General features: G+C 33.5%; 2 protein-coding genes across 2 annotated transcripts in view; one reads left to right on the top strand and one right to left on the bottom strand.

Annotated features, from left to right (window-relative positions):
• LOC134838897 (synaptojanin-2-binding protein-like) overlaps positions 1–14,110 on the bottom strand; it is a 156,448-nt gene that overhangs the window by 117,354 nt on the left and 24,984 nt on the right. The window lies entirely within an intron of this gene.
• The window catches only part of LOC134839861 (sodium/potassium-transporting ATPase subunit alpha-3-like), a 151,355-nt gene continuing 137,526 nt past the window's right edge, over positions 282–14,110 (top strand). Inside the window, exon 1 of the mRNA XM_063855483.1 lies at positions 282–548. Within this exon, the coding sequence (XP_063711553.1) occupies positions 282–548 (267 nt within the window). The remainder of the gene's footprint in view (positions 549–14,110) is intronic.

Genomic DNA, 14,110 nt, shown 5'->3' with positions numbered 1-14,110 from the left:
GGAACAAATAAACATGCACAATTGCTCATTGAAATGTTTTTTAGCTTATACATTACCCAGAAAACTATAGCCCCCTATGCTTAATTTTTACAAATATGGTCTTTGATATACTACGATATACTTCAATGGTGCGAACAAATGGCCATTCGCCTCGAACATCAATTAGTTTTAAAGACTCAAAAAAGACAGTAGAATCAGACAAAAACTTTACCTTCCTTATTGACCAGGCTTATTGAAAATTATCGACTGGGCCCTTTTGAAAGCAATTAGGCTGAAAGAACATGTCGGCGACTAGAAACAACCCGAAGTACAGTGAGCAGCCCACTACTAATAATGACGCTAGAAGAGACACGGCGGCAGGTGCATCTACCCGAAAAAGCACTAAACAGACTGGTAAGACCAGTAGAAAAAGTGGTGGGAAGAAGGGTAAGAAGAGTGGTGATTGGAAGAAGGACTCCTTGGATAAGTTGAAGGAGGAGATCGAAATGGATGATCATGAGGTTTCTGACAAGGAGATCCAGAGTCGATACAAAACAGACTACGACAAGGTGAGATAACAACGGGAATCTTCCATCCTCAAACTTCTTGATCATAAAAGGTACATTTTAGTTGCTTCTAGTGGCTAAAAAAATGAGTTAAGTTCGAGATGTAACTCATAGAGTAATTTCGGATAGGGTACACCGTCCGCTCGTAACGCTATCTTATTTTCGGCCGGATAGATTCGTGCAACTTCTTAGTCTAATACCGATCCTAATCTTACTCTTATATCTACTAGTCTCAGGGTGTTTAACTAGTCTCTGCTAGGCTCAATAGATCTAGAGTATACTGGCTTATTGCAATTGCTAAAGTATTCTTGGAGAGGTAACTAATTCAAGTCAAATTCAAATCTCTCTGGTGCTGAAATTACAAGTAATTTCAGCACTTACAAATAAGTGGGCTGTTAGTTAGATGGATCGTGATTGGTTAATATTAAATATTTTATAGAGATCAAATATTCAATTTATAACCAAATAATAAATATAGTTTGTATCTGGTTCCACCCATCCGGGGTTTAAAGAGTTTTGAATCTTAGATCTTCTATCTGTAATGAAGGATGGATGTTGGTCGTTGTTGTTTGGCGAGCATCATTTTCTGTTTTGTTTTTGAAGAAGAAAGCTCCAAGAAGCTGGAGTTATCGATAGAAAGTTGTTAGTTATCGGTTGACAAAGACCATGACTGTCCATGAAATCAATCTGATTTCAAGTTGGTTTGCTATGATCGTCTGTTCTTGATTGGTTGTGGAGAATTCTGTTTCGATCTGGTTTGGCAATGGCGTGAAGATCGCGTTTGGAGGGGATGCCTTGTAGCTCGGATCTGTACGTATACTTGAACATCGAGATGGTCATTGGTCTGATTCACTGAAGTCCTTTTCTGCGAAGTCAAGTCGTACTCTAAATCCTTTATGAGTTGTGATTGTGAGCGGCATGTCAGTTGTATTTGGCCATCCTGTAGGTTGAGTGTGATGGGTTCGTCTAGTCTTTGGATGCTCGTTCTTATGGTTGTTCGTGATCTATGTACTGCCTATTATAGTTTACAGTTTATAAAATTTTGTTAGTTCTATTTTTTAGTTATGATTTTGATTAATTGTTTTCGCAAAAGCGTTTTAGTTTAAGTTTAGTTATTTTTAAGAGTTACTCACACTTGAGTACCTCTTGTCAAAAAAAGTGATGTGGTCACAAAGTGTGGATGTAGCACGGCGGATTAGGCCGGCTATAGAGCATGCTCAGGACGTCCTCTCTGGTGGGTTAGGCCAGGAAGGGGAGTTTGATTTCGTGCCGTTTTTTTTTCTTTAGTCTTGTTTTGTGTTAACTTTTGTGTTATAATATTTTTTGTTTTCCTCTTGTTTCGTTGGTTGTGTCCTTTTCTCAAAAATTAAATTGTTTGTGGTTTGGATTTGTCTTGCGACTTTTTGGTGTTTTATTGTTTCTTTTTTTAGACTTGGTAATAGTCTTCAAAGAATAACTTATCCAGTTTTAAGCTGGTTTAATCCGGTTTGGGAACCGTGGGTTTTCTTTTCTTAGTCATGCTGTTAGTTTATGGTTTATGGTGTTTAGTAAGCTGCGTTGGTTAGTTTGGTTATTATATAATTCCATTCCAAATTTTACTGCTTTTGGGGTTGAAAGGTATAAATTGATTTTCATCGTAATTTAAATTTACTACATTTGGGTGAATAGTTTAGAAATGAATTTTCTACTTTGAATTAACGTTTACTGCATCATTTAGTGCTTTTGGTTTAATAGAGTTTAAAATGGAAAAAAGAGTTTTTATTTTTATTTGTCTTTTCTTGTTTTAAAGGTGATCGTGATGTGAAGGCTAAAGAGAAAATAAAGTACTGAATAAAATGGTTAGTTCGATTTTGAATTAGTTAGTTTGAAAATTAATAAATTCATAAATACCTTTAGTCATCTGGGAAAAAGCCGTGTGGGAAAGTGTCGTGAAAAGCGTCTGATGTAGTTAGTAGTTTAGCTAGTATGAGTATTATGCTTTTAGTTTGCAACAGTGGCCAAAGCAATTGCAGTGCTTTGATTCTTTTTAGTTCTTCGGTGCCTACTGCAAATTCCTGAGGTGTGTTCTGGATTAGATTATAAATTTTATGATTTTATTTAGTAATATGGATGAATTCTAAAATGGGTACTTCTATCAGTTGAATATATTCATGCGGAATGATCAGAGGTCGGGATTTCATTGAAGGTTTTCGTGAGGGGACAAAAATATACATTTGAGTGATTGGATCATAATTCCGGAGGATGCCTTGGAAGTTAGTATTTGTAATGCAATACGTGAAGTTTAGAAAAAATTTTGAGCTGTATTTGGAATTAATGAACTGAAGGTTGTCGTGATGGTGTGTGTAAATGGAAATGATTTTTGATAAAGCGATAGTAAATATAAGTATGTGTTTGCTTAGTTCTCAACATGATGTCGTGTGAGCAGTGAAAATTGCGTTCTGTTGGTGTCAGGAAGTGAAAAGTTAGTAAAAAAGTTTGAAATTTTTCGTGAAATGATTCATATGCTTGGATGTCTGATAGTGCTTCTGAAATAATGTGATCATGCTTTTTATCTAGTATGTTAATTGTGAATATGTTTGATGATTTAATAAAAAAATTTTCTATGATTTGTGGATTTGCAAATTTATCGGCATCAAGAAATTGGTCTTGATTAGATCTGAAATGATCGTAATATTCAATTGAGTAGTCGTTAGCGCGGGATGCAGCGAATGTTTTTAGTAATTTTTTATATCCTACGTATGTAAATTGTCGTGGAGTGAGTGCTGTGGTTAATCTGAATAATTCGTCTTTATTCATTTCAATATCGATAGTGGTGTTATAGAGTGGTGGCGTAAGGGGATTAGTGAAATTATAACAAGCTGTCCAATGATGTGTGGGTATAAATACATGTTCAACTACAAATTGACGTGGTTCAGGGTTAGAGTCAGATTGATTTAGTGTATATTGGGGAAATAAAGGTAGGGTTATTTGAAGAAAAATTGTAGTTTTGGTGTGGTCTGGATGACTTATATATTCTCGGGCGGTTTGGGGTTTGGATGGGAATGGATGATTTGGGAATTTACGTTTAAAAGTTCTATAAGCACGGTTAGTACTGTTGGATGATTCTGTGGAAGTGGATGAATGAGCTAATGCTGGAGTATAATCTGAAATTGGTGTGGATGTTGGTGGATTTGATGATGTTATTGTTGTTGATAATTGGTGAATAGTGAGGGTGTGGGGAGATAGCAATTGTTGTTGGAGTGTTATGAAAATATCTAGTTCTTCGGAAAGTTGGATATTATCAGGGGAGTTGTTGGTGGAGCGTTCATTATTGAATGGGGAGTATGTTGGGGTTACTTGAGAGGGAGTGTAAGGAGATATATGTTGGCTATGGGATTGTATGGGTCGGAAAAGGGGTTTTGAGAAGGTTGTTGAGCTGGTCGGGGTATGTGTAGAAGGGGATGGTTCTGAATCGGCGAATTTGTCGGGGGTTTCAATATCAGAATTATTGAATTGTGAAATTATTGTATAAATTGTTATATCTGAGTTAGTGTCAGAATTCATGCCGGATGATATGTTAGCATGTGGTGAATCAGGTGGGGGGAAAGCAAAAAGTGGGATAACAAGGATAGATTTTAGAGGCTGGCAGGGTGGGAGTTTGATCGGTGGAGTGATCCAACTTGTCTGCACATCGTGGGCTTAAAAAAATGATTATTTTGAGACTGAAAAGTGGTGGTATGGGGCTGTTCAATTATTTGTTCAAATGTATCGTCAATTGAAGGTTGTTGTGTCACTATGTGTTTGATGGGGCTTTGTATGTGGCTGGGTCTTAAGTTTAGGGGGTTTGTGATTGCTAAGATTAGAAAATTTCGTGAGACTAAAGATAATGGATGATTATTTGGCAAATGGGGTGCCGTAGGTAATACGTTTGTATTATTATTTGAGTCATCGTATGTGTTGGGATTTGTTGATAGTTTTGTATTGTATTCTTTAATTTGTGCATCTAGGAGGATTTTATTTATTGATGATGAAAATATTCCAAAAAATACTGCAAATAAAATGCGTGCTACGCTTGCTTGTCTGTTTACTTGTGTATGTACTGCCCATGTGTTATAGATTCCTTTTAGTGATTAGAAAAGAAATCCAAAAAAATTAAACATTGCGTATAAGATAGTCAATCTTTCTAAGATGTAATGTGGCCATCCTAGAAAGGCTAAGACTTCGTTTTTCAAATTTACAAAACTAAAAATATTGATTGGTGATATATCTTGTGGTCGATATTTTTCACCGTTTAAATATATGTATACTTTGATGTATTTAAAATATCCGCTGTAATCTTGTGCGTAAATATCTGAAAATCCTGCTGTTTCTGCAAGTTTTCGTAAATTTTGGTCTATTGATTGTCGTTGTATAGTGTCCATTTGTGTTAGTAGTTCTTGAAACTGTTGTGTTCGAATATGATGTTGTATATCGGATTTAGAATATATACCGACTGATTGTAAATCGATATTTGGGTTGCGATCAATAGCTCGAATGCTTTCTGGTGGAAGTTTTTTAGTAGCTGCATGAGTGTAGGGTATGGTGTAAGTAGATAGTATTTATCTTCGTCAGGGTTTAATTGTACGACGTTGTGGATGTTTTTTGGTCCACATGGGACTGCGGTATCCCAAACATATGTTCGTCTTGAAAATATATCATCAAAATGTACTTTATTTTTGCAGAATATGGTGATTCTTTTGTAACAACGTTTGTCTTCAAAAACATATTGTGGTGATACTTTTTTGGTGCAAGTATAAAACCATAAACTGTTTCCTTCAAAGTCAAGGAATTTTGATCTATTCCCGGATAACAAATAACCTGCGTATGGTATTTTGAGTACTGCTAATGCGAGTGATTGTAGAATTTGTGTTCTTTCTAATTCGCATAGTTGATGGAGTGTTTCTAATTCAGAAAGTGACATTTCTTGGAAAATTCTACTAAGTGTGTAGTCTAAGTTCATATCTAAGTAAATGTCATTATGTATTGCGCCAAAATAAGTATTGTTCCTTAATGATAGTTCTTGTAAACGTGTGCTTTCACTGTCATATGGTTCTAGTCTTCCACCAGGATTTCCTGCGTTTTTGCGGAGGTTCGCTGGGATGTATGATGTATCTTCATTTATTAGTTGATGTGTTGCATAGGGGTCAAATTTTATTTTTCGGTGGTCATGTCGAAACCTTCGTCGTATTGAACAAGTATTTCGGAGTATTGTGTTTTGTAGAGTGGGTTTTTGTATTTACTTGCAAATTTTGTTTCGTGAAATATTTAAAAACGTGTCAATTTATTTTCCATATTATGGATGTTTATAAAGTTAGTACTTAGTCTTTCAATTGGGTTACTGTTTCAAATGGGATTGATTCAATAAAATATTTTTGGGGAAATTTAATCATTCTAGCGTGTATTTTTGCAACTTGGAAAACTATGCAGCTTTCTTCAGTAAACCATACTATGGTTGCTTGTGTGCGTGTTGTGGGATCGCAATATCCTTGGTCATTTTTGCAAGGAAGTCTAATGCCTTGGTAAAGGATTGTGTCGTATTTTAAATCTCGTGTTAGTTGTACTTTTTCAAGTTGTATTTTCCAATCAAAAAACCTTATTTCTTGATTTCTTTTATTTTTTGTATCTGCTTTGCAATTTGAGGGATCATTGATACCTATGTGCGGTATCCAATGTTTATCAAGTAGATGGCATGTCTCTCTTCCGTGTGTTCCATGGAAGAGGAAATTTCTGTCTAGTCTAAAGTGACCTTGGTGTTTTTCAAGTACTGCTTGATGTGCTGAAACTGGGAAAACTTGAAATTTTACAAGTTATCTATTCGTTCCGTCATTTTGTGTTAAGTTTAATCGTCTAAGTTCTTTCTTACAATCTTGAGGGTTAAGATGTAGTAGTCTTTCTATATTACTCTGATGAAAAGATTCATTGTCTAGTCGGTTTTTACTTCCGTTTGAGACTTGCGAGCAATGAACTTTCTTTTCGGAAAATGTTGCTGTAAACTTGTATCCTGTTAATGTTGTTGATCGGGCTTTTGAGTATAGTGTTGCTACTACCTTTGTGCTTGCTATAGCTTGTGGTTCTGATTCGCATTGTGTTACTTGGTTTATAGCGTATTTGTCTAGTGTTTTTTGTTCGTTTTCTTCACGATCATAGTGTGTTACTAATAAATCCTGAGGTCCTGTACGAGGGAATGGATTTGTATGTTGTTCGGAAAAAATTAGAAAAAGAATGTGTTGAAACGTAAATATCTTTAAAATGTATATGTGTATGATAATCCGGAGTATGGGTTATAAAATGTGATATATCCAATTGTGTTTTTAGTCTATCTATTGTATTTATATATTACTTCAGTTGTTATAAATGGAGGAGGTGGTGATTGAGCTGTTATGTTTGGTGGACTTAGGGGAAAAGGGTGTTGAACAATTTTATTAAGTTTGACCGTGGTTTCAAATTTTAATTGGAGACTGTTTTGTTGAAGTATTTGAATGTTATGTTCTCGGATATCTTCGTGGATATCTTGTCTATATCGTAATCTATTAAGTGCCCAACTATGGAGTCGGTTACTTTCTTGATGTTGTCCAAATAGTGAGGGAGGTGCTGCGAAAGTATTCCAATCTAATCGTAAAGGGATATTTGACGACGATTGTTCTCGGTATCTAGCGTCGAGGTTGTTTGGAAAATTTAAAGGGAAAAGTGTTGGTAAGACTTGGCTTATTGATGGCGTTGACGGAAGTGAGAGTGTTTCTGGTAATGATGATAGTGTTGTATCACAAGAAATATATATCTATTGGTTCATTTACTATGTTCGGTTCACCTTGAGTATATGAGTGTGTTTTCCAATATGGTATAATTGATCGAGGTTATTTTCAGCATGTTTTTACAGAAATGTGAAGGGGTAAGGTGATTTAAAAGAATGTTTACCTTAATCCTTAATCAAAGTTGTTTCTGAAATTCAACTTTCTTTATATTTTAGAAGGTGGGATGAATGTTTTTTAGTTTTTCTGTGGTTGAATTCTAAGACGTGATGATTCTCTATGTTCAGATTTTTGTTGTTGATCTTGTGGTAATTATCAATTCAATCTTATATGCTACAAGTGATTATGTGATTATTAAGTGATTCCATGTGAAAATGTGAAAATTTTCTAGGTTCATAATGTTTAATTATCCATTTTGATGCCACTTTAGCAATGTTTCCTTTTGTTTCGACGAATCTCTACGAATGGGAAGTAACTATTATGACGTCATCAAAACCGATTTTTCGATTTAGTGAGAGTCGAACGCACATTCCTTGGAAGCTTTGTTCGGCCTTAATGGTTTCAGATTATGTTTTATCAGCTTGAATAACTTATTTTGTGTCGCTTGAAGGGCAAAATTCGATGGTTGTTTCAAAAAACTTTCCCTTAATTGCACTTTTTTTTCGTTGACACTATTTCTTATGGCTTTTTTGGTTTTCGGCCTTGGGCGTCTGCCCGCTTATTGTCGGCTCAGTGATTTTGTTCGATTTAGTTACTTGGTCGATATTAGGGATCAAATAATGACCCTGTATAATAATAACCCATTGTTATTATCGGTATTAACTGGTTTAAGTACTTCTGCAGTCCCTTTTTATGGGACAGTTCAACATAAAAATGGACTCTAATTCGGCCGAATTACTTCAGTGGTTAGAAAAAGCCAGTAGCCACTGATCCTTTCGAATTTTATATATATTTATATTAGTTGCAGAATCTAAATCGTAAAACGTAGTAAAAGTCCAAACATGAAAAAAGTGTTCACGCAGATTTCTGTTAATTTTCTATTTTTCATTTCTTTTTGAGGTATTTTGGGTTTTGGTGTGTTTGATCTTCGAGGGTCTATATTCTGCTGTTGATTTTTTTTTGTATTTTTGGTAGTATTAACATGTTGATTTTGTTCAATTTGTGGGTTATTTTGAACTATGTGAAAACCTGTGAAAGAATATAACTGAGTTAATTCGCGAAGTGCGTATTCCTTGGGATAATAAGGTAAAAGGTTTTTACGGTGTTGTATGATTTCTTTCTTGCTGGAGTCAGTAAGTTTATATGTTACTTCAGTAGGTTTATCAATTATTTGGTATGGTCCTTTTCGAAGTGGTTGTAATTTTTTGGATATTCCTTTTTGTGTATAAAAATTAGGTATTAAAACAAATGTTCCAATTTTTAAGTCTGTGGCTGGCATGAAGCGTGAATTAATTTGGTTATTTATATTTTGTCTTCTTAACAATTTTTTTGTTACTTTTTGGTAGATTTAATTGTGTTCTTTATCTCCTTTTAAAATCCATTCGTTATGTGTAGTGGAAGCTAATTTCAAAATTTGTGGATGATGAAAGTGGTCTTCATCATGTGTGTGTAACGGTAGGTTATAACAAATTGAATCCTTGTTGGGTTGACAATAACCTAGTGCATTTTTATGAGCGTTTGCTGTAAACATGATTGGTTTTCGTGGCTTTTGATTAAAAACCATTTCGTATGGTGACATTCCTAAGGTTGTTGTAATTTGTGAATGATAGGATAATGGGAATAATTTTACATCTGTTCACCATTCAGTATATCGTGTATCATTTCCAGTAAAGATGCATCTGAGGTATTCTTGTAGTGAACGGTTCATACCTTCGACTAATCCATTTGTCCAAGGTGCATGAGATGTACGTGGCTTATGTTTGATATTTTATAGGTAGCATAATGTGATGATTTCGTTGTTAATAAATTATGTGCCATTATCTGTGACTAGAATTTCTGGTAAGCCGAATTTAGCTATCCAATGTTCGTAAAGTGTTGTGTATGCGTATTAAGCATTACAATGTGGTACTGGGTTGAGTGCTACGTAGTATGTAAATGCATCAACAATTACCATAATATAAGAATTTCCTTCGGAGGATGGTGAAATTGGTCCTTTTGTGTCGAATGAAATTCTGTGATTGAAATATAGACTTTGTCCTTTAAAATCTTGTTTTGTTGCTATTTGTTTTTGATTTGGATAATATTTATTTAAATGACATATTATGCAATTGTTGCATAATACTTTAATCCAAATTGGTGCATTTGTGAAGTAAAACTTTTGTAAAAATTTTGAATATATCTTTTCTGATCCTGAGTGTCCTTTTGTATGTTGTGTATAGTATTTGTTAAATGCTATCAGCATCATGCTTAGGGGGAGACAGGGTATTTTAAAATGGGGTGTTTGATATTCTAAAAAGTCTGTGATTTCATTAATAGTTGTATTATTGTATTTTCTAAAGTACCGGAGGAGTGTTTTATTTCCTAATATTGTTGTATCAGCTTTTGTTGGTTTTGTTTTAAACTTGTGCCATGATTTGAGTTGGCGAATTACGGGATCAAAGTTTTGATATTTCTGTAATAACTGTAGTGTAATTTTTTCTGTTGGTGGTATTAAAATACTTTCAACTTCTATTTTTGATAAAGGAATTGTGTCGAGTGGATCACGGAGATCAAAACTTTATTTATCTTGTATTTTGAATTATATATTGGTGGTCCTGATAAATTTATTTTATCAGTTAAATTTTCTTTTTCTATCAATGGAAAAGTGTCTTCTTTGTGTGGTTGTTGTTTGATTGTTTTTTGTTGAGTAATAGTTTTTACCCAATGTGATTAAGGAATTGGTTTGAATTTGGATGTTCCTAATAGATCTACTTCATAGTGGTTATTCTGACAATCTAAATAGAGCGGGAAATGTTGTAAGTTATTTATTCGTGACTGATCTATATCAGTTTTTACTGCATATTTGCATTCCAATCTGGGTGATGTTTCATTTTTTGCAGGATAGAATTTAATATTTTGTGGTATTTCAGCTGTAGTTTTTCATGTAAGTAGTTCAGGTGGTGTATTTTTACTATTTTTACTTAATGTATCTGGTAGTGCAAGATTTTTTCTGCTGTCCATACTATATGTAAGTTTGGGAATTTCATTAAAATTAATTGAAATCTATAAACTCTATGGTTTGGGTTTGATTTCTGTGTAAAAACAAATATTATAGGTTTATGATCTGTAAATAGAACTGTTGGATGTTTAGATCCAAGTATTAGAAAATCATATTCGGTGAGTGTGTATATAATAGCTGTGCATTCTCGCATGAGAGTAAAGAGTCGTAGTTCAGCTTGTGTAAATAAGCGAGAAATCGCTGATATAAGATTCGTTTTGTTTGTTCCACTGTGTGATTGTAGTAATGCTGCGCCGATGCCAAAGTTTGAAGCATCGCACATTGCTTAAAATGGTTGATTTGGATCTGGGATTGTATTTGATATTTGTTCTGTTAACAATTTTTTAATTTCTTTGAATCTTGTTTGATGTTCGGTAGTCCATTCGAAGTTATTTTGTTGTCTAAGGATGTTATAGAAAGGTCTTAAGTATAATTGCATTTTGTTTACATTTTTACTTAAGAAATTTAACATTCCAAGGAATTCTTGGTCTTTCTTTTTATTTGTTGGTGGTTGAAATTTCTGAATTGCGTGTATTCGTGATTTCAATGGAGTTATAGTGTTACTTTCGATAATGTGGCCAAGAAATTTTAGGAAAAAATGTGATTTGTCTGGGGCTGCTTTCATGATTTCATTTTTGAGTATTTGATGATATTGTTCTAAAATTATAAACATTTCGTCTTTCGTTTGTGACTGCATAAAAACATCATCTAAGTATGTGATTGCATGTTTCTTGAGTATAATTGGTTCAAAAACTTTACTCCTAAAAAGCTGAAAAAGCTTCTGGTCCTATGGAAATACCTTAGAATAATCTATTAAATTCGTACTGTTGGTTTCCAATAACGAATTGTGTTAATCGTCGTGACTGTTCATCTAGTGGCATTCGGTTGTATGCACTATTCATATCTGCGGTTGTGAAGTATTTACCATTTATTTTTGTTAGAATTACTTGAATAGGTTCAATGGGCCAATTACATTTAGTTTCATCAATTAGTGAATTGAGGTATCCAGCATCTAGAACGATTTTTAGTGATTCTCCTTTAGCTAAGATGATAACTGGGTTGATAAAGGTGTTACCTTTTGGTTGTTCTTCTTTGTTTACTGGTGATATAATTTCATATTGTTCAAAAATGTCACGTAGTCTGTTTACTTTATCTTGTAAATGTATCGGTACTTAACTTGCTCTTTGTTTTTTGAAAACTGCGTCAGGTTTTAAAAGTAAATGTAGTGGTGAACTAATTTTTTCAACATCTAGTTTTGATGTTGCATAAACTGTTGGAAATTTTAATAACAGTTCGGGTAATTTATCGAATTCTTTTTGTGTTATTTGGGAATGTTGAAAATTAAACATTGTTAGAAACTTTTGTTGTTCTTCCGTATAATGTGATATTTTAAACGTTGGTTTAAAATATGGTGTTTTTGTGAAGTAGTCAGTGTTTCTTTTTTCGTTGCTTATTATGTTGTTTATTGATAATTCTTCATCAAGAATTGTTGGTTGACATGTATCTAGTAAATGTAGTATATTATTGACTCGATATGCTACTTCATTTGTTTCACAGTATCCTAAGAGTCCTAAGGGTAGTGCTATCTGGTATGGTGAGTTGTTATATACGTGTAATGAAATAATATCTGAGTTTGAATGTTTCATTTATTTTATAGATGAAATTGTGATTCGAAAAAACATATGGATGGGTTTAAAATTAAAGGTCTGACATAAAGAGATTTTGTTTGTTTTGGTCTTTATCGTACTGGTGGACTTGTTTGGTTGAAAAGTTATATACATTTCCTGATAGTGGTTTCAGGTATTTTCGTTCCTGATTGTAAATAGGGTAGAATATGAAGAAAAATGGTGGTTGTTTGTTTAATCTTTGAAAGAATGTTAAGGATGTGTTTTTTGTCCTTGTGTATTTATCTTTTATAAGGGGTTTGCTATTCAAAACGTTGATTGTGGGAATATACTTAGTTTTAAATGGTATGCGTGATAAGACTGGAGTCTTTGGTTTTGAAAATTTTGTTTATGGTTTTGGTCAAGAAAATTATCATCTTCTGATGAATGATAATTAGGTGTATAGTACGGTGTTTTTTGTTTACATTGGTATGGTTTTTTACTGTTTTTATTCTGTTGAAAAAATGGATAGTTTTCACTTGAGTCTGTTGGAATACGTGGGTTATCCTTAAAATTTACGAAATTTGATGTGTGTTGTTGAGGATTTTGTCGTTGTGAAAATGAACGATTATGCTGATTTGTACGAGGAGGTTTAGATGTTTGCGATCTATTTACATAGTTATAATTGTGTTCTGTAAAATTACTTCTTGTGAATATTCTTTGTTTTTGTGGTGGTTTCGTCATTGGTCTAAATGTTTGGTAATCCATATGTGAATATTTTGGAGCAACCGAGGGTTTAACTGTAGATTGCAATGTTACTTGAGGTAGCATTGAAATCTTCGGTTTTGGCGTTGTAAGGTTTGGATGTACTGGTGAAATATTTTGTTAAGTGGTTGTTACAATTGTTTCAACTATTTCTTCATTTATAAAGTTTGATGGTATTTGAATATCTTGTTGTGTAAGATTTCTAGTTCCATTTAAGTTTTCTTGTTGTACAAGAGTGGAATTTAAACTATTATTTTGTCTTCTATCAGGTAAAAATGAATTATAATTTAAAGGTGTTGCATTTATTGTTAGTGGAATTATTTTTATAAAATCTTTGTGAATAGTTATTGTACTGATTGCTTGACTTGAGATGTCTATTGGAGTGTTCAGAAATAAGGGATGAGACCATTCAGGGTCCCAAACGTAATCCGATGGTTCGGCAATGATTGTGACATCATTTGTGTTTTGGGGTCTAACATTTTTTCTTGCTTGTGCAATTTAATCTATATTGTGGGTAAAATAGTCAATTATGAACCAGGCTAAGATTTTTTGTAAATCGTGTTTAACATTTGGTGAAATTTCGTTATTTGAAAAATTTTCACGGATTGTTTTTAAAAATGCTGAGAATGCGGCAATTTCATTTCTTACATTTGTGTGTCTTGATGTTTGAACTGGTGATGTGCTTTCGGTTTCTGTTTTTTCTAGTATAGATAAATAATTATATATGACTGCAAAAACATCGTTAGTGAAAATTGGATTTGCTCTCTGTGAATTTTGATGTTGTATGTTTTTAATATTTTCTGTGAATACTTTTGAAAATTCTATATCGACATCATCTGTTTGGATATTATATTTGCCATTAAAATTTCTTGTTATACTGAGTTCTATGGTCTAAATTCCATTATGTTGTGTTAAGTTACATATTCCTTTTATGTAATGATCGACAAATTGTCTTTTGATTTTTATTTCTGGGAATTTTGCTTTACATGGGCTAAATCCTTGTTCAAATAAATTTGCGATTAGATTATGACAAAATTGTGTTTGTCCTCCGGCTTCAGTGAGTGAAATGATGATAAATGGGAACACAGAGTCGTCGTCTGGACTTTCGTCACTTGGGCTTTGACTAATTTTTTCGTTTTATGACTGTCAGTGCGTAATGTCCAATGTGTCTGATTGGTTGGTTCCAACTGTATAAACGTACTGGTTTATTTTTGTATATTATTGTTATTCTTC

The sequence above is a fragment of the Symsagittifera roscoffensis genome, chromosome 2 (genome assembly GCF_963678635.1).
Source record: "Symsagittifera roscoffensis chromosome 2, txSymRosc1.1, whole genome shotgun sequence".
NCBI lineage: Eukaryota > Metazoa > Xenacoelomorpha > Acoela > Convolutidae > Symsagittifera > Symsagittifera roscoffensis.
This window is presented reverse-complemented; position numbering and strand designations above follow the sequence as displayed.